At 36.1% G+C, this 18,977-nt stretch overlaps 1 protein-coding gene across 1 annotated transcript; it reads left to right on the top strand.

The window, feature by feature from the left end:
• The first annotated feature begins 2,160 nt into the window (after positions 1-2,160).
• LOC135687045 (uncharacterized) lies at positions 2,161-7,451 on the top strand. Its single transcript, XM_065203524.2, has 5 exons — positions 2,161-2,319; positions 4,137-4,246; positions 5,149-5,348; positions 6,295-6,510; positions 7,235-7,451. The coding sequence occupies exons 2-5, from the start codon at positions 4,144-4,146 to the stop codon at positions 7,274-7,276; spliced, it is 561 nt and encodes a 186-aa protein (XP_065059596.1). The 5' UTR covers positions 2,161-2,319; positions 4,137-4,143; the 3' UTR covers positions 7,277-7,451.
• Positions 7,452-18,977: the final 11,526 nt, after the last annotated feature.

Below are 18,977 nucleotides of genomic sequence, written 5' to 3'. Positions count from 1 at the left end.
AGGAACATATGGAGGACACGCCTTTTTAGGAATCTTATAGACACAATAATATTCTTGTTCTTCTTCTATCACCAGCGACATTGCCTGGTTATCATTTGCTAGCAGCGTAGGGGCATCAGAATTGTTTTGGCTCTGCCCCCCGTTCCTTGTAGTAAATGCGTAGTGCCTGTACCAGTCAGGGGCGAAACTACTGGGCGGGTATGGGGGGTGCTGCACCCCCCCAATCTTCAAAAAAGCAGATTTTGTCGGGCAAATTTATGGAAATTCCATCTAGAAATACGTTGTTGAGAAAAATCAATCAATAATTTTTTTTCTAAATGTATGAAACTTTCCTCATACATTCATAAGGAGTTATGCCCCAAAATTCTCTTAAGGTTTTACACTTACGGTTCGAAAGAATTGCACCCTTGGCTAGAAAATGGTCATACAGACGCCAAAGTTTTTTAACTAAAAATATTCGAATAACCGTAACAAGTAACAGAAAGTTTTAATCAGTTCAAGCGGGAAATAATATAAAATTTATCAAGAAATTGTAGTTAAGATATGAATTGCAAAAAACTTTCGAGTTTATTCTATTTCTGAAAAATATCCATGATTACAAAAACACGAAAATTGAGCTTTGATGATAGGTGTACCTGTAAAATACTTTCATTAAAAAAACTTTTCCTTGCTTGAGGGATTTTGTTATGGTGAATTGAGAGATACTTTGTGCTGGGGTGTCTAAAAATGTTGAAATTCCTTATGGAGCAACCGAAAGTTGAAAATCAAACTCAGAAAATGCAACTGAAGCTCTTTTTTGTTGAAATATTGTAGTTTGCGTAGCTGTTTCTAAATTCCGAAATTTCCAAGGTTTGTTTTGTTGTTCCACTTAAATAAAATTGAGACCCTACTTCAATCTCTTTTTGAATTGCTCTCTTAATAGCTAGGTGATTTAGAAAGTGAAGACTTTTTTTAGACCTTTTATAGAAAAGACAGGCCTTACAAATGCTTGTTTTTGGAAACAGATGTTTATAGCCAACACCAGAAAAACTAGAGGCATATTTCTTGACTTTAAACAAACAGCCTGGGCCGATGATTTCAGCCCTTGAGGCGATGTGCTTCAAAAATGAAGTTCATGTATGACACGCCCTTTCATCAAGCATGCCACGCCCTTTCGTCGGGCATCTAAGCTTCATACCCCCCTAATGAAAATAGTGAAGTTTCGCCCCTGGTACCAGTCAATGTTTCCTGACATCCATCTGTATCATCTACTGATCTATGAAGAGGTTTTCCTTTTTCAAAAACAGCTGGAAAGTTACTTTTATAAGTTCTAGAAACTTCAGCAGCCCATAGGTTATTTAAAAGCCTAACTTCTGTATTTGATATACCGTGGCCATGTTGGGGATCACTACCGCACTTTACTGGTCCTTATTTAGGATATCGAGATAAATAAACACTCATAATAAGTAACTTCATTGCAACGTTTTCTTTTTATTCCTTCCTTGTATAATCACGAGTAACTCAATACTTATCTTGTGTCACAAACAGCGATGCACAGCATGCCATGCTAACAATAGCTACCACATGATATAAACGAACCATTACCAATAGAAATTCAAGTTTAATCACAAACAATGATAAAACAAACAGCGAATTTAAAAACACAACAAACTGACGTAATATAAGGTTGCATCTTGGCACATCTCTTTGTTGTCTGTGATTGTCAAGAATGATTTTTTCTTGGTAACTACGGAAAGGAGCCAACAATTTTTAATGTTCACCTCGGTTACAAACCAAAACGCTTATCAGGGCCTTCAGCTTGTTAAAAATAAATGCAATAAAGATCACATTGAGCAAAATAAAAGAGCAACCCTAACAAAGCAAAAAACCATTGAACAGCTTTCGAAGAAAACATCGGATTTTTGATAAAAACTTGAAAAAGCTGGGGGGCCAAACAAGGGGCAAAGAAAATTACTGGGAGCGTGACCCCTTTCCCCCCTCCCCCGTAGAAACGCCACTGATGTTTACTCCTGTAATCGCATGTTTACAAACTTCCAAAATTTTGGAAGGTTAATATTTGACTTGCCTCCAACTCACTTTGACTGCCACATAAACGGGTCCTATTTTCGAAGGCAACATGTGACCAAGAGAAAGAGGAAACGTAACATTGATACGAGGTTCCCGTTTCCATTTCCGCCCTGATCCACACTTCTCAGAAACGAAAGCTCTGTTTCAGCATTGCTGAAAAACCTAGCTGCACCCATTAGCAATCTAGTCTTTCTGCAGCGACGAACGATCACAGAGTTTCTATACGTTATTTGTCGAGACCATTTAATAAAGGTAAGTGGGATTATACAAAATACCTTGGAGTTACAAAATGAAGGCTGGAGCGGTCACCTCAAGTGACCATTCTGTGATGCTTAGCGCAACGGACCTTCAGTAAAGCTGCCCAATTATTTCGCACCACTCTCCTGGAAAGGTTTTATAATGCATTAATATGAAAGCATTTTTAATCATATATTATATATCAGTAGGTGGGGTGGAATAGTCTTAGGAGCCCTTCCTTTCCCATCTTTGTCTTCGTCAGTAAATTTTTCTATTGATGACCCTCCACCCCCTTTGTCTGGAAGGTCAAGCGACGTCACTGATTTTAGATAACAAAACAAGATATATATAGATAAATCATGTAGCCAAGTTTCAGGGAAATCTTTCTTCAAGATTGATAAAGGGCCTAAATTGATTTATAATGCGATTAAAGAGTTTTTAAAATTTAATAAATATTGGCAGGATTTTTCATTCTGACAGGCTCCTTTTAGAAACTTTAGGGTAAGTTGTATGTACTCTTGTAAGTATGTGCATCGGCAACAAAGTCCATACTCTAGCACTGAAAAAATACTCTGTTGGAAGCATTATTCCTATGAACAAATGACAGAATTTCTGTTTGAAATAGAATATTTCCTTCGCATTTAATCAATCTATGTCTACCACTCTGTAAATTATTTAAAAGACATACTTGCTAGAAGGCTCACAGTAAGTCATGAAATGTTTATTCCCACTGGTTGATGGAATATTTTCATCCTGACAAGCTCCCAACTTTAAAGCTTTTTACAAGTTAGATAGTGACAGTTTCAGAATGAATTTAAGAATCATACAAAGTACTTTATTATGTATTTTGATTATGTCCCCTTTGGGTTTTTTAATTATTATGCCTGGTGAAATCAAAAGAAAAACCAAATAAATTTCAAATTGGATAATTTCCAATCTCCACATATTTAAAGCATAGACCTAGGTGTCTGATATTTCCAATTCTCTGTAAACTAAAAGAAATGACACTTTTTGCCAGAAAAGAACCTGATTTCCTCTGAAAAGTTACCTATTTTGTCCCAGATATTGTTCCTTTGATCACATGCTCCCTTGTTGATGCAGTAATCACTAGGTTGTGATTATTGATTTCTGGCATCACATGTCCTGTTAGGAACAAAATGTAATCTACCCAACCTTTTTGACACTGTGCTGCTGGTTTGATATCTAGCATCTATCAATGAATAGAAATCAAGCTATGATATCGAATATTTGTAAATAGAATGCACATTCTATTAAATAAATACCTTTAAAGAGTATTTTAAATTCTGATTGCACTTATTTCATAAGTATGATTTTCATAATATCATAATAGTTTTACCATACAAACAAAACAAAATAAAACAAACAAAATGAAAGAAAACAATACGAAAAAGAGATGAGACGAGACGAGATGAGACAAGACTAGATGAAATGAAACGAAACAAAATTACAAAGTGTTCATAATTTATAGTTTTTATAGTAACAACCTTTTCAAATAAATCCAGGAATTCAAAAAGAAAATCTGGATGGGCAGAAAAGGGAGCTTAACTTAATTTTGAGTCAGGAATTCTTAATTAAATGTTTTGATGCTTCTACTGCTAGAAAAAGCATTTCTCAATGTCTATGAAGTTTGGGCAAATGTTGTGCCTAAGCAACTATTGAATGCCAAAGAATCAGGGTGAAACCAATCTTTTTGAATGGATAAAACCATTTTATACTTTACTATATGTTGATTCAAGACTTTCTGATGCAAAAATATTAAGCAATGATTATCTGATGCAAAAATATTAAGCAAGTTCGCCCTTTATTTGCAGTTTTGCAATGGAATTAGAAAATGAGCAGATAGCATCCTTATTGTTTGATGGATTCATAGAGTCAATATTCCCAGAAGGTGTTCCAGAGAGTCGAGAAACATCTGTACAAGGTATTTCATTGATGTTCAGCCATCTTCACACAGTTTCAAGGCACATTTGCATGCATTACATATTCCTATGGGATTAATAAATGAAACCTTATAAAAGAACACCAAATTAAGCAGTTTAACTAAATATGCACATATTTTTAGAATAAGACACTTTATAGGAATCTTGGTTTTCTGAAAAGTTAGATACAGGGAAAGAGCATCTTACCTCAGATGAAGAATTAGAAGAATGAAAATTTTGTCTTGGTTTATTCTTGGTTTATTGATTTCTTGGTTTATTCGAGAAAAGAATATTAGGCAGCATTCTTTTCTCGACTAATCAGGCCCTTTCCTGCCCAAAATTAATTTTGATTGATTGACCAAATTATTTTTCGAATGATATGTTGACTTTGATATGTTTTAAAGGGTGTTCAGCCGCTTAATAGCTTGTTCTTAGGATGTTCTTGGAGTGTTCTTGGGGTGTTCAGCCTGTTCCTAGAGTGTTCAGTCTTTTAGAAATGACGAAGAAATTATCCAAGTTTTTCTCTATTTTTAAGCTTTTCTCATTTTGGAAATCCAAAAAATAATTCAGATTTTCATGTACCCAAAAAAGTAATTGTATTATTGACTGGCCCAAAAATAACTTTAACTCAAATTATAGATCCACAAAAGTAACTCCTATCCTAAAAATATTAAAGTATCAATGCCCTGGGCTTGTATTATGTAACTAAAGTATGCTTTAATTTTAAGAATATTGCGAAAGAGAACAACACAAGTAAGCCAAGCATCAAGTGTCTTTGGACAAGTGTGTTGGTTAAAAAAGTATAGAAAGCTATCTTGTGTCATTGCAAACATTTTCTTCAATGGATGTAGGTTTTAAGTTTAGTAGCCAGCCGCATTCAGGAAATTTTGTCTTATCCAATCAGATACAAGTGCAAAGAAAGATTTTAGATTAGATGGTGCCATAAAAAGCAAAACAGTTCCGAAAGATATACAAGAAACACCAACAGATGTACCTGTTGACCCAAGCAAAATAAATCGTACTGCTGTTAAAGAATCAGTCGCAGAATTGATTAAGATTGCAGATTTGCTTATAGTACCACAACGTGCAAAGAAAACAAAAGAGGTATTTATTAGCTATTTGATAATAAAAGCTTCATTTTGTAAATTCAAAAGGATATCCTATTTTTCATAATTGGTCACTAAAAATAGGCCGCACTGCACTGAAACACAGTGATAAACCAAAATCCTGCGCTAAAGATTTTGTTATTCATTTGAACGGGAAATTTATCCGGTCCAAAAGTTCTATTTGAGGAGGATTTGATACTTTATAATTCAGAGAATTGTTTTTGTAATATTTGACATTTTCACACAGTCAAAAGTTTTTATAGCGGATGCTATTAATGAGCTAATTCAACTTGGTGAGCACAGAATAGTTGCAGCCCAAAGGAGAGCAGGGCATGGCCCCCCTCATTTTTCAAGGTTCATTTTTACAATTTTGTTTCTATCTTTCTGTACCTGGGTCTTACTTCATCCTGTATTCTGTTCTTTGTCTTAATGTATGCCAAGAGTTGTGGTAAAGTTAACACCTTTCCAAACTTAATGATGAACTAATTCAAGCCCTAAAACTCTTAATATGTTATTGCAGTTTGACAGATCAAATCAAACTGAGATAAAACTGTATATCGAGTTTTTTGTTTTTCTGCAAATTACAGTTAGTTTCTAATGTTCTTACAAAGTTTTTAAAGAAAGTTTTTATATCATCTTATCATTAACAAAATTGAAACAAAAGAACGATTACATTTTATTGTGCCGTTCAAAGCAGGAATAATCAAGAGATCATCTGGTCCCAACTCAAAAAGCATTTACAGCTATGCTACTTTTTACAAGCAAAAGAAAAATTTTCAAGGTGGCTAGATGCCAGATACAAACATTTGTAATTCTGGATTCAACCTGAATTCAAAATAGAAACATTCAAAAAGAGGTTTAATATAATTGAAATTGATTGTAATCAAGTAACTATAATCTTATTGCTTTCATTCCCATCATTTTTTCTAATTCCTTTTTTATAGGATTATGCAGCTGAGGTAGATGATCTACTCAGTACAACATTGAATGTTCGATATCAGGCGTTCAAATCCTTTTTGGATTCATTATTTGAGCCACTCAGTGTCAATGAATCACACGCAATTGTGTTGTATCTCATCCAAACTCTTGGTCCTAAATATGGTGCACAGCTTGTGTTGAACTGTAGGAGATACTATAAACAGACATATCAAGATGTTACGGTGGGTATTACCTTAGTTACTTTCCTTACACGATTGTCGCTTCTCTAGACCAAAGACTGAGATACAACTTTTTGTTTGGGGCTTTGGGGCAGCCCTGATAGATTATTTTCAGGGTGGGCCTGGGGGGCAAGGCACCTTCGGCCGCACTATACCTCGTTTTTTGCTCTAGACCAAAGCCTAGCAAATCATACCAAACTTGTTGCTGCTCTCGAAACTTGAGACAGTCTTTACCGAGGTAGTGTGCAGTGCATAGGGAAACATGAGTGGGCAAAGGTGAGTTGAGGGAAAGAAACCTTGAGGGCACACCATTTATAACACCAGAAAACGCCCTTTTTCGAATATATTTTATGAAATGGGCAGGGAAGGTCCCCTCATGCCTCCGATTTGCTACGCCACTAGTAGTTTGAGGTTACTTGCTCTATCTTTATTAAACAATCGAGCTTCCCTGCATCAATGCGTTGTTTTTTTGTGGAAAGGTTTTACAGCTTTTTATTCGCCTTCAATTTATACTTACACTTACAATTTTTATCTACAATATTCTCCAGTTTCGAATTTTCAGCTATTGTTTGCAAAATATTAAAGCTTTTTTATATTTTTGTACCGCTATATTATTTTTTTTGACGAATTGATATCTCCAACACATTACATCAATCGCTTCAACAATTTTTCGGAAAACTGTAAGGTCTTCAGAATCATCAGTAACACATAAACTTTGCCCTTTCAGGCAAAACTTTACAAGGAAAAAACTCAAGGCAGTTCTGTGTAACAAGAAGATCAATGGTTAGTCCAGAGGTGTGTTATTTTGGAAGGATTGACTGGTGCAGAGCACTCCCTTGTTACAAAAGTCCGGATACTGATTTAAATCTTTGAAATTAAAAAGTGCTGCATTTGTATTGAAAATTATAGTAGAAAGCTGTCTCATATTTGATAAGATGAATTTATTTCATAAACTTCTCTGTTCCTCTCAACTAGCAAGATCAAGGAAGCCATCCTTGAAATACAGAAGCTGATCTAGACTGAACTAATAGTGTCAAATTCTTTCAAAATATAAATAATAATTTAGTTACGGATAAATTTCTTATAAAAATTGCACATTCATTATAACCTAGTGAAACATATGCCAAAATTATTCGTTGAAAAATAAAGTTCCCCCGTCATGGTGAGTGTACTTCACTGACCAGCATAGGAAATTGTAATTTCTTTGGGAAAAATAGAACAATGCATTATGCTCTGCTCCTCTGGTTTATGTCTTCCTATCAGAAGTTTTATCATTTGCCCATCAAATGCCATATGTGTGCTCCACTCACACGAATTCTGTGCCCGAATGATGGACGCAGCCTGTTGGTTGCTATATTAAAGGGCTCTTTTTGCGGCTGCTGTAATCTAAGGTCTTATTTGCAGACGCAATCATAAAGAATAACAACAGATTTCTCCAAGCTGTAATAGATATTTTTAACTTACGATTAGATTATGTTTTCAAACCAGAAAACCTTTTTCAACTTTCTCACAAAACTAACTGCCTAATTGTGTGAAAAATTAAATACATAAGAAAGAAGTTAATGATACACACAAGGTCTATAATAATATAAAAATAATAATAAATAATTTGTTTAAAGTTGGCGTACTAAATGAACGGCTGATAGCTATAAAGAAGCTAATTAAGGCCAACTATCTATAAAGAGTTAGTATGAAATAGAAATATATGATACAATATTAAAAAGGTTTAAGGTATAATGTTCTAAATAAAACCTAACCCAGCAATAAATTTTTTACACAATCTACAGTCGCATTCTATAGGGTGTGCTCTTAATTCTTTTTTAAATGTTGCCAATGATTGGGACTCTCTTATACTGTGAGGTAGTGTTTGCCACAGTTTTTGACCTAAATATCTCACAGTTTCTATACCATAAGAAGTTGTCCTGGCTTTTGGAATGCAAAGATTATTTTTAGTTCGCAAATCATAATGTACATTTCTTCTTTCAAAAATCTCACTCATGAAACTAGGGTTCAGGTTATGTTTGGTTTTGTATATTTCTATCTATTACTAATGATGAGACTGCGAGATATAATGCTTGCAAAGTACTGATATGTTACTGCGTCTATTAGAATAACAAGCAGACTAATTTTAAAATGTGTGTCCTATGTAACTTTTTGGTAGCAACCATTAAACCAAAATGCCGAGAAACACGAATAAGAGCGTGATAGTGTAGTAGCTGCGAAGCACCGTTTGATAATTTAGCTCTTGAATAAAACTCAGATAGAAAACATGTTGAAGACTTAGCAACAGTGGCGGCACCATGGGGGTATGAAGGGGGTATTTACGACCTCACTCTCATCTTTTCACACGATCTCAATTTTTTTAGACCCTATTTTCATCTAAGAAAAATTCAGCTGAAACGAGGCAAAAAGGGCGTTGTCTCATTTGCCACTGCTTAGCAAAACAATATTGAAGGGAGCAAATCTTTTAATGATATAAAACAGAAATATAAACCCAATGTAGAAATACACCAAATGCAAAGTGATTTCTGTGTTGTCCATACATGGCTGTTATACATGGTACACAATGATACCAAAATTGAAACTAACAGAAATCTTGAAAATGGAAAAAATGCCATGTAAACGAAGGTTTCCATAATTTCTTTATCAGAACTTGTGGTTGAGGCCTGAAAATCCCTTGACCTGTTCATATGAAATGCTCACATGAAAAACGTCCACATTGAAAAAGATACCAATGTCACCATAGTCCATGCTGGCACATGTAACATCAGAAAAGAAACAAACCCAGACGAATTAGCAGATGAAATTGTGTCAACGCTTCGCGTGATTAAATCAAGATTTCCAAAGATGCAGGTCGCCTTCTCCAGTATTTTAAAAAGGACTGATGACGTCGAACTAAATTCCAAAGTGCTAGCAACTAACAAGATCTTGGAAGAGAAGCTACTCCTCAGCGGACTGGATTTGATTGATAATAGTAATTTAAGGTATGGAAATATCTCTTCTGATGGACTCCATGTAAATGATGGTGGGGTCAAAATGTTTGCATCAAATTTTAGTAAATACGTAAGATATTGCTAGGGGTATATGGGAATTATTAATAAAACGCCAAACATAAGCAACAAGAAAAGAAAGGGTTTAAAGATATCTTAACATAGTGTCTCTACGAAACCATAGAATAGAAGTAGAGCAACTATCGAATGAATATCAACTAGATATACTTGGACTTAACAAAGCTAGATTGCATAGAGACATTCATGACCAGGAAGTCTCTATTGAAGGTTTTGAAATACACAGATATGATAGGGATACTTCAGGGGGTGAGGTAGCTACGTATGTCAAAAACACCCTTTCCCATCATCGAAGGGATGATATAGTGGACCCTAACCTTGAAATTGTTGGGATCGAGATCACCCCCAAACAAGCTAAGAATTTTCTAGTCGTGTGTTGGTACCGCAGGCCTACGGATGGCACCGACAGTCCTACTTTTGATGCTCTTTCTAGGCTCATAAAAAGATTAGATACAGAGGGCAAAGAAATGATCTACCTTTAGAGGACTGGGTTTTTTTTGCATACAATATACTTGCATCAGAAAAGTCTTTCTTGGAAGAATAATGGTGCATTATGACCCAGTAAAGTATATATTTTTGAATTGCCAGTTTGTGAAGTATTCCAGAAAAAAATTATTTAACCTAATTAATGATCACGTGATCTCATTAATAATTCAAAATGGCTGACGAAAAAATTTTTTCTTCATCATTTCAATAATTTTGGAGCCAAAAGAGGACATTGTTCTGGTCACTACCAAAGCAAATTGCATTTACTATAAAGTTCTATCATCAGAAAGTCAGGAATCCAAATTATATTCAATTGTTTTATTATTTCAGTAAATTATTGCAACTAAAGAATCATCTGGCTCTGAACCGCTTGACTCGTGTTCTTATTTTGATACCAGTTGCTATCACAAGAAAATTACCTATCCCTGAAGTAACTTACAGGAAATAAAAAAGGAAACCTTTCAAGAGAAATAATGTTACTTATAGCCAAAAGATATTGCTATGACCAAACTTTCAAGAATTCTAGATATTAGGTAAAATAGCAAAACAATAGTTCATTCAAAAAAAGTTAGTATGCAAAAAAAAGTTTATGAATTGAGATGTTCAGTAATCAAATGATTTGAAAGAGTTCCAGTAAATTAGACTCTAGTATGCCATAATTTAAAACAGTTCCTATCTTTATTCAAGCAAAGATGTACATTGCACATCTCACAGGATATGTATGTTACATGAACCCCTGCAGCACGTCGATCAATTTTGCCAATCTTTCCACCTCTGCTTGACTTCACAGTTTCTTTGCATAATTGGCAGTCTTTTCTGTCTGTGTTGTACACAGGCAGATGTACTCCTACATTCTGAAATCTGAGCTCATTTTCATGTGCTACAGATGGACGACCTACAGTGCGCTTTCTTGCACGGTATTGCCCTATCAGCAACTCTATCAGCTCCTCACGAAAGTTTTGACGCTTGGGAGTTTTCTTGCCAACTTCATGAGGGATGAAGCATGATCCCAAGATGAATGCATTATGTATGCACAGCTCAAGAATATGGAAAAGCACCCTCCTGTACCATTTTCTTGACCTTCTTCCAATGTTGTAAAATTTGATCATGTGATCGCAAAAATCGACACCACCCATTTTCTTGTTATATGGCTGCACAATAGGTGGGCAAGGTATTTCAACTGCTCCCGTGTGTCCTTTTTTACCACGGCGCTTCACAACTTTTTCTTTATCCTGGATATCATCTTTGTATTCTGGCTCATGTATTGTAGACAAAAAATGTACCCCTTTGTTGTCAAGCCATGATGTGGCCAAAATACTTCCATTCATTCTCCAATCTGAATATCCACGATCTTTTCCTCTTTTACTTGCAATCACTATTTCCTTCGGAAATCCGCTTCTGTCCACTCTGGCTGTTCCACTTGCATAAATTCCCTTTTCCTCTAAGGATTTGAGCAACCAAGCCTTGGTGTAATAATTGTCCAAGTACAAATGATGATTTACATCTTGGTAGCCTTCAGTGAGCTTCAAAACTACTTTCTCTGCTAGGCCTTTTGAAATTGTTTGGTTAGCATCTTTCCCTGTATAGATGACAATCTCACTAACATACCCAGTGTCAGATTCACATAACACAAAGGCTTTGATGCCAAATCGTGCCCTTTTACTAGGAATGAATTGACGAAAGTAAATTCTTCCTTTGTATGGGATGAGGCTTTCATCAATGCATATGTCTCTGGATGGTTTATATACATTTCTAAACCTGTCAGAGATCAAATTTAGAAAGGACCTGATTTTGAATAGAGGATCATGACCATCTTGTCCTCTTGGTATTTGCTGATTATCATTACAAACATGCAAATATCTATACAGCTGCAAAAACCTGTCTCTTGGCATTACCTCTCCAAAAGAACTGACATGTATAAGCCAATTGATCTTTCTCCAATAGTCCTTTATTTTAGGTAATTTCAACAAGCCCATAGCTAGTAACAACCCAAAGAATGCCTTCATCTCTGCAACATTTATGTTCTTCCAAGAAGACACATTTTTGCCAATAGCATTTGCATTTGTCATGTCAACAAGTAATTGCCATACCTCATCAGTGAAATACTGCTCAAAAAAAACTTTAGATGATAATTTTTCTGGGAGGCTTGTCCTTCTCATTTGTGGGCCTTGTTTTCCAACAAACAGTGGAATTGCCCTTTCAGAGCATGTTTTGTTCCAGTTTTTATCATTAGCCCACTTCGAGTGCTGAGACTCTTCCTTTCTTGATTTCTTGGATGCCTTGCTAGCAAGATTTTGGCTTTGAGCATGAATATGTTTTTTCGGTCGGCCACGTGTCACATTGCTTACTGCAAATCTTGAAACGGCTTTTCCTTTTCCAATTTTCCTTGTCTCTTTCCCTGGTTTGAAAACATTTGTTTCTCTTTCCAATGAAATTTCATCAGGACTTTCAGATTCTAAACTTTCTGACTTTTCATCTACCTCTTTCTCCAAACACAATGACGATGGCCTAGGCGTTACAACTGACCCAACTGCAACCTCACTTTCTGATAAATCCATGGACTCACAAGATTCAGATTCTGATAAAATCTCACAATTAGAGTCTTCCTCATCGTTTTCTGATATTTCGCTGGCATCACAGCTACTTATATCATCAAAAACAAGCAATGCTTCCGCTGCGTCAAACTTTCGTTTTGAATGCGACGCCATGTTGAATTGAAAAATCAGGTGAGATTTTCATCTCGCGATATTTGGTCTTGTTTCCATGTCAACAGCATAAACATGAACAGATATACCACAGGTAGTTCAGAGAAATGTTTAAGCATCTGAACAGCCTATAGTGAGGAATTTTCATCAGGTTTATATGACATCATTTCAAGTGACGTCATGTTGTCACAGATCTGTGACTACCGTCCCCTAAAGGTTAAGTTTTCAGAGACTTTGTGGGAAAGAATAAATATACACACTTCTTCAGGGAACATGTTATTGACATTTTGTTATATTTTCTCTTAACGGTATTTCCTTTTTGGCGACATATTATACTGTAACATCCCTGTTTCAATGCGATATATAAAGCCCCGGCAAAACGACTGGACATTTGCACTGGTCACACACGCTGGATATTGCTCACTTTTTCAGAGTATGGACATCAAGAAAATATTGGTGGTGGCAAAACGACTGAACATTGTCCAGTGAACTTTTTCCCTGTTGAAGAATGCGGGTGGGAAAACTGGCATCAGGGCATCTCTTTACCTTTGAAAATACACTTTTCATGGCCCTAACCGTGTTATCTTATGAATTAGAGTGTATTATTGAAAAGTGGCTAGGACTGCTAGGTTCATCAAAATCACCGTCCTCGTGCTCTCTGACATCGCTTTCCTTATCGGAACTAAAGGTTATCTGATCAGAAGATTCATCGTTACTAATTAAATGCCTTTTTCTACTATTGGTCGAATTGAATTTTCACGTTGTTTCCATTTCGTTCGCGGTGTTGACTAGGAAAGTTTGTTGAAGATTTGAATATGGGAAATAAATTGACGCCAAATCCAAACCATTAATCGATTGCGCGTGCGCGAACTGGACAATGTTCAGTAGAGTGGCAAAACGACTGAACAATATCTGTACTACGGTGGCCCACAGGTGCCACGGCAAAACTTACTTTCTCACGGCAAAACTTTTTTTTTCACGGCAAAACTTTCTTTCTCACGGCAAAACTTTCTTTTTTCACGGCAAAACTTTCTTTCTCACGGCAAAACTTTCTTTTTTCACGGCAAAACTTTCTTTCTCACGTCAAAACTTTCTTTCTCACGGCAAAACTTTCTTTCTCGCGGCAAAACTTTCTTTCTCACGGCAAAACTTTCTTTCTCACGGCAAAACTTTCTTTAGTAAAAAACAATAACAACAACATTCCAATTGGCCAGAAAAGATGGAGAATGGCAGGGACATGGCTGATGTTGTGTACGTGATACTTAGATCTAATCAATGCTTTAGACGTTTCAAACTTCGCAGATTCGCGAATACCTACATCTTCTCTTGATGATTCTTGCAGAAAGACAGCCCAGAAATGGTCTAAAATTTATCTAGGTTGGGCTAGGCTAGGCCTATATGCCTATCTCAACGAAACAGTACCGCATGCAAGGTCTTTGATTCCTTTGTTTTGAAAGCAGTGAAAAAGATCAATTCGTTGAAAATTGGCGTGCACATAAAATTCGTGCAAAAAAATCTCGTACGTGCACTTGGCACGCTCGATTGTGGCTTGTAAAAAACCTATAAATTGGGTATTGTGTTTAATATCATATCATATCGTACTCACAGGGTGGGTTGATGGCTAGGTACTTAATTTTTCGAATAATAGTAACAACAATGAATAAAGAAATGAAATAATAAGCATGGGCATAATGTAAGGGTAGAAAAAAATACGACGACGAGAATCCAATGTAACGAGATAAAATTTTCAAAATAAATTAAATTTAAGTAATAAATTAAATTCAAAGAAAGTTTTGTCATGAGAAAGAAAGTTTTGCCGTGAGAAGTAAAGTTTTGCCGTGAGAAATAAAGTTTTGCCGTGAAAAAAGAAAGTTTTGCCGTGAGAAAGTAAGTTTTGCCGTGAGAAAGCAAGTTTTGCCGTGAGAAAGAAAGTTTTGCAGTGAAAAAAGAAAGTTTTGCCGTGAGAAAGAAAGTTTTGCCGTGAGAAAGAAAGTTTTGCCGTGAGAAAGTAAGTTTTGCCGTGAGAAAGTAAGTTTTGCCTTGAGAAAGAAAGTTTTGCCGTGAGAAAGAAAGTTTTGCCGTGAGAAAGTAAGTTTTGCCGTGAGAAAGTAAGTTTTGCCGTGAGAAAGAAAGTTTTGCCGTGAGAAAGAAAGTTTTGCCATGGCACCTGTGGGCCACCGTACTGTACAACATCAGTGAGCAAAAGAAATTTAATCCTGTGCACTGAACATTTTTGGCTGCCTTCAAAATCGACTGAACAACATTCAACATCGCTGAACAACACTGGACAAGGTGGCAAAACGACCCAACATTTACGCTGGACATTTGTCCAGTCCATGTTCAGTGAAAACGTCCAGTCGTTTTGCTGAGGCTTGAGATTTTAACCTGCCCCGATGTCTTTTTACTTAGCTTTTGCTTGAAGCTGGTCATGTTTTTCCCTAAGCACAAGCTATTGCTAAATGTAATTAATTTAAAAGTCCAACAATTAGAGTTCACTAAGCGATTTGCTCTGTGATGTGAAGTAATAAAGAGGACATGCGTAGAACAAGGAAAGAGCAAGAAGACTTCAACCAAAGGTGGTGCACAGAAATTTCGTGAGGAAAAGCTGTGAGACTTAAAAAAGGATTCAGCTACGATACAAAGCTTTTTTTATCAAGCAAAAGCCACAAACGTCACAAAAAACAGCAGGGTCTTGCTCTTGCTCCTTTCAATAAACTCATACAAGTTATGGTAAATTTATTAGGCATATACTATCATAAGTCAAATGGCCCCCCGCCCAACAGGTACTACACGATAATGGTGCTACACGATAAAATATCAACAGGGGTGCCCATGTTTTCTTTTTGGGGTTAGAAATTGACAAATCGATATTTTTGGGCTGCTGAAAATCATTGTGGTTTTCCGGAGGATTAAAAAATTATTTGTCACAAGTTGAGTTTGATAGAAGCTTTTCCACTTTAAATATATAAAGAACAGATTACGTGGTAATTTTTCGCAGCCAAACCTGGAGTTCTTAGAAAAACACCTGTTAGATGACATCTAGAACGATCACATTATCAACATATAAGTTACTGTATTTAGAAAGAAAGTCAAACCAATGAGTTAAAATTTTTGTTTATTTACTATTTAGTCAGCAAATGACTTATTCAACATGTTCTGTTAACCAGCATTCATCTATGCACACAATTACTGAATTTAAAAACTTGTTTTCCTTACAGACTAACATTTACTTGCATTTTCCGAGGAGTTTTTTATTTGCTATTTTTGTGGGCCGGTTTGATCAAAATTTGCCCGGGTCAAAAAAATTAGCCAGTCCGCCCCTGATGGCAACATCAGTAACATAAGCAGGGCAGGCGAAACGTTAATGAAGTAGGGGAGGGGGTGAGATGTTTAGATTGTTCAGGGCTTAAATAAAAGCCACCACCATGGTTAGGAATTCTGGCCGAATTCAAGAAAAATTTTCGAAATATGACATTATAGGGATGGCGAGAAATGCATCTAGAATATTACAACATCAAGTTGTCGAAAGGAAGATCCTAGGCAGCACATACAAGCTTTCATTAACAATAATTCCCCATGGTTCAATTTTTCTTGGTTTTGACATGGCGATGGGAATAAGTTGGAGTTGGCTTTATATTAAACTTTCAAGCGCCAGAATAGAACAACGTTTAACAACGAGGAATTGAAGTTGGGAAAAGTTGTAGAGAGACCAAAAAAATCTGGAAGAGCAACAAAAACAACTAATGTTTTTAAAATGCTCTGTCGGGATTTACTACTTGAACGGAAAACTGTGTTTGTGTAGAGCCGACTCTCCCAGTAATTCTATGAAATTACTTCCCTGATTGATAATTACTTTCCAATTACCGAAAAGCCAATATAATATTCTCAACTTTTAGCAACAAGCCCAGCATTTCTAACACACAGAACTTTGAACAAATTTCTAAATGCAATTATAAAAAACTCTGTCTTGTCGATTGAAGACTGTTGTAATTAGCGTACGTCACGTGACGCTATTTAATTTCTATGGAGTTTTTTTTGTAGTTGTTGAACAGAGTTGAGGAGTTATGTTCCGAAGAAGAGTTATGGAGTTCAAATTATGAACTAAGTTTAATCTACGAAAGTTATTATAGAGTTACGTTTGCGTTGTATATATTATTCTTTTGTAAATAGCCTTTTTGAGTTGAGGAAATTATTGGAGTCAAGTTTGGAATTGGGTTGTATTCAGTTATGTGTTATCTGCTAGGATTCCACGAACCAGGGTGAAGAAACACATGTTTAAATAAGAAAAACAACCCAGATTCAATTTCACAACAAAGACAGTAAATAAATGTTCTCAGTAAGAAACTTCCAAGAATAGCGAGTCATTCCTTTCTATGTTTAGATATCGATTCATCTGTACATTTATATGAGCATAAAGCTTGTAATGCATCTAAGTGTTCCAGTTTTTATCTCGTTTCTTTTTTTGTAGTTTACAATGGGAGACATTCAAAACTTATTCATTCTTTTGCAAGCCCGTAGACTGTTGCACTGGGTTGGGGGACATGGATAGAAATAAAGCTTTTTCTATACCTGCCTTACTAAATACTGTCAGATCAAGCTGCGCTTATAAGATCTACAAACACAATTTTTGCAAATTATTGGAAGGGGGCATTGCCTCCCTGACCCCAGTGTCTATGGACCTTTTTTTTCCAAAGTTCGTCAGGGCAAATCTCGCATGGTTGTTACCACGTCAGCAAATTTTTGAATTAAAAACTAGCACAGTCAGACCCAGTGGCGACTCCAGCCTTATACCTAAGATCTTTGGCGAGTCATTCATGTTTTATACTGGAGCAAGATATGGATGTACTGGAGCAAAAATTTTGTCAGATCTGAGGGAGTTGAGCCCTTCTGCTGTTTTGATCTATACTCTCAAATCTATGTGGCTAGCTTTAAAATGATGTACCTTACTAGAAATTGAGTCACAAAAATTGTCATTTCCTTACCACCTTAACCTATGATTAAATGAAAACATTTAAACTGAGGGCCCGAGTAGAAAATTTATCAGATTTTGGAACTTCAAGTAAAATATCGTTCTATTGCATGGGCTCCGACAAAGGTTGAAAAGTGGGGGGGGGGGCCAAGGGAAAATTTAACACCCATAACAAAAGATTTTGAAAAAACTCTTGTTTTGCAAAAAAGTTGGGGGGTCGAGGCCCCCCCGGCCCCCTTCGTCGGAGTCCCTGTATTGCATTAGGGGCCCAGGATTCTCCTTGCTTACATGGGCCCCAAATTTTGGAAAATGCTTTTTCAGTACTTAAATACCGCAACGTGATCCTTTTATTCATTCTGTATCCACTAATCTTGAGAGAGTCTCGGTGTTGTGGCAACAGAAGAGGGCCTCTACCAAACAATACGAGTTTTCATTCAATAGCAAAATTAAGAAAAAATTGTAATAATTTTGGGAGGGCCCACCGGACGATCGCCCGGTAGCCCGACCGGCCAGTCCGCCCCTGGTTGGGTAAGGATCAATGTCCAAGAGGTGCGAAACTGCATTAGCGCCGTACCCCCCAACGTTAAACGGTTGTCAAATGTCCGACGAAACCCCGAAATTTCCGACGACGCGAGCCCCCCCCCCCAATACACCCAGGGACGAAAACAAGTTGCTAATTTTTGGGGGGGGGGGCGTGGAAGGATGAAAATTCCAATCTAAGTAAGAAATTTTTTCATTTGACCAGTAAATCTACTATACCTGTCAAATTGTATTTGTAAATAGCCCGAACACCATAGTTCTATTTTCTTTATAATTACCAAAACTTTACTCAATAATTAGCCTAAAGCATAAAAGCCTAAATCTCTAAATTTTGATTAACATGAAACAGACATTTAAACTTACAGTAAGATTTATACAATATTTAAGCAAAACCAGTATTAGATATATTTAATGATTAGTAGTATTCTTTCAGATCAATTGATCAATTTTATCTAAAATACATTTTTTCACGATATAGAACCACCAAGAACTTGAGCCTTTAATTTTTGTTCTTGATCGAAGAAAACTACTAACAATTTTCAGAGGGCCAAATGCCTTTTCATTCTTTACAATTGAAATGATGATTTGAGAACAAACTTGTGCATATGCCTGATTCGAAAGATGAAACACTCTTCTTTGATCAAATACTTCTACTGCAGTTTTGCAATGTGTTCTTGCTTTACAGCAGTTTTGTCATAGGAA

Source organism: Rhopilema esculentum, chromosome 17, assembly GCF_057945365.1.
Source record: "Rhopilema esculentum isolate cy_ngs chromosome 17, ASM5794536v1, whole genome shotgun sequence".
NCBI lineage: Eukaryota > Metazoa > Cnidaria > Scyphozoa > Rhizostomeae > Rhizostomatidae > Rhopilema > Rhopilema esculentum.
This window is presented reverse-complemented; position numbering and strand designations above follow the sequence as displayed.

Coding starts and splice junctions, on each gene's coding strand:
- LOC135687045 (XM_065203524.2), top strand. CDS start 4,144: ATGGAATTAGAAAATGAGCAGATAGCATCCTTATTGTTTGATGGATTC. Junction 4,247..5,148: donor TCGAGAAACATCTGTACAAG/GTATTTCATTGA, acceptor TTATCCAATCAG/ATACAAGTGCAAAGAAAGAT. Junction 6,511..7,234: donor AGACATATCAAGATGTTACG/GTGGGTATTACC, acceptor TTGCCCTTTCAG/GCAAAACTTTACAAGGAAAA.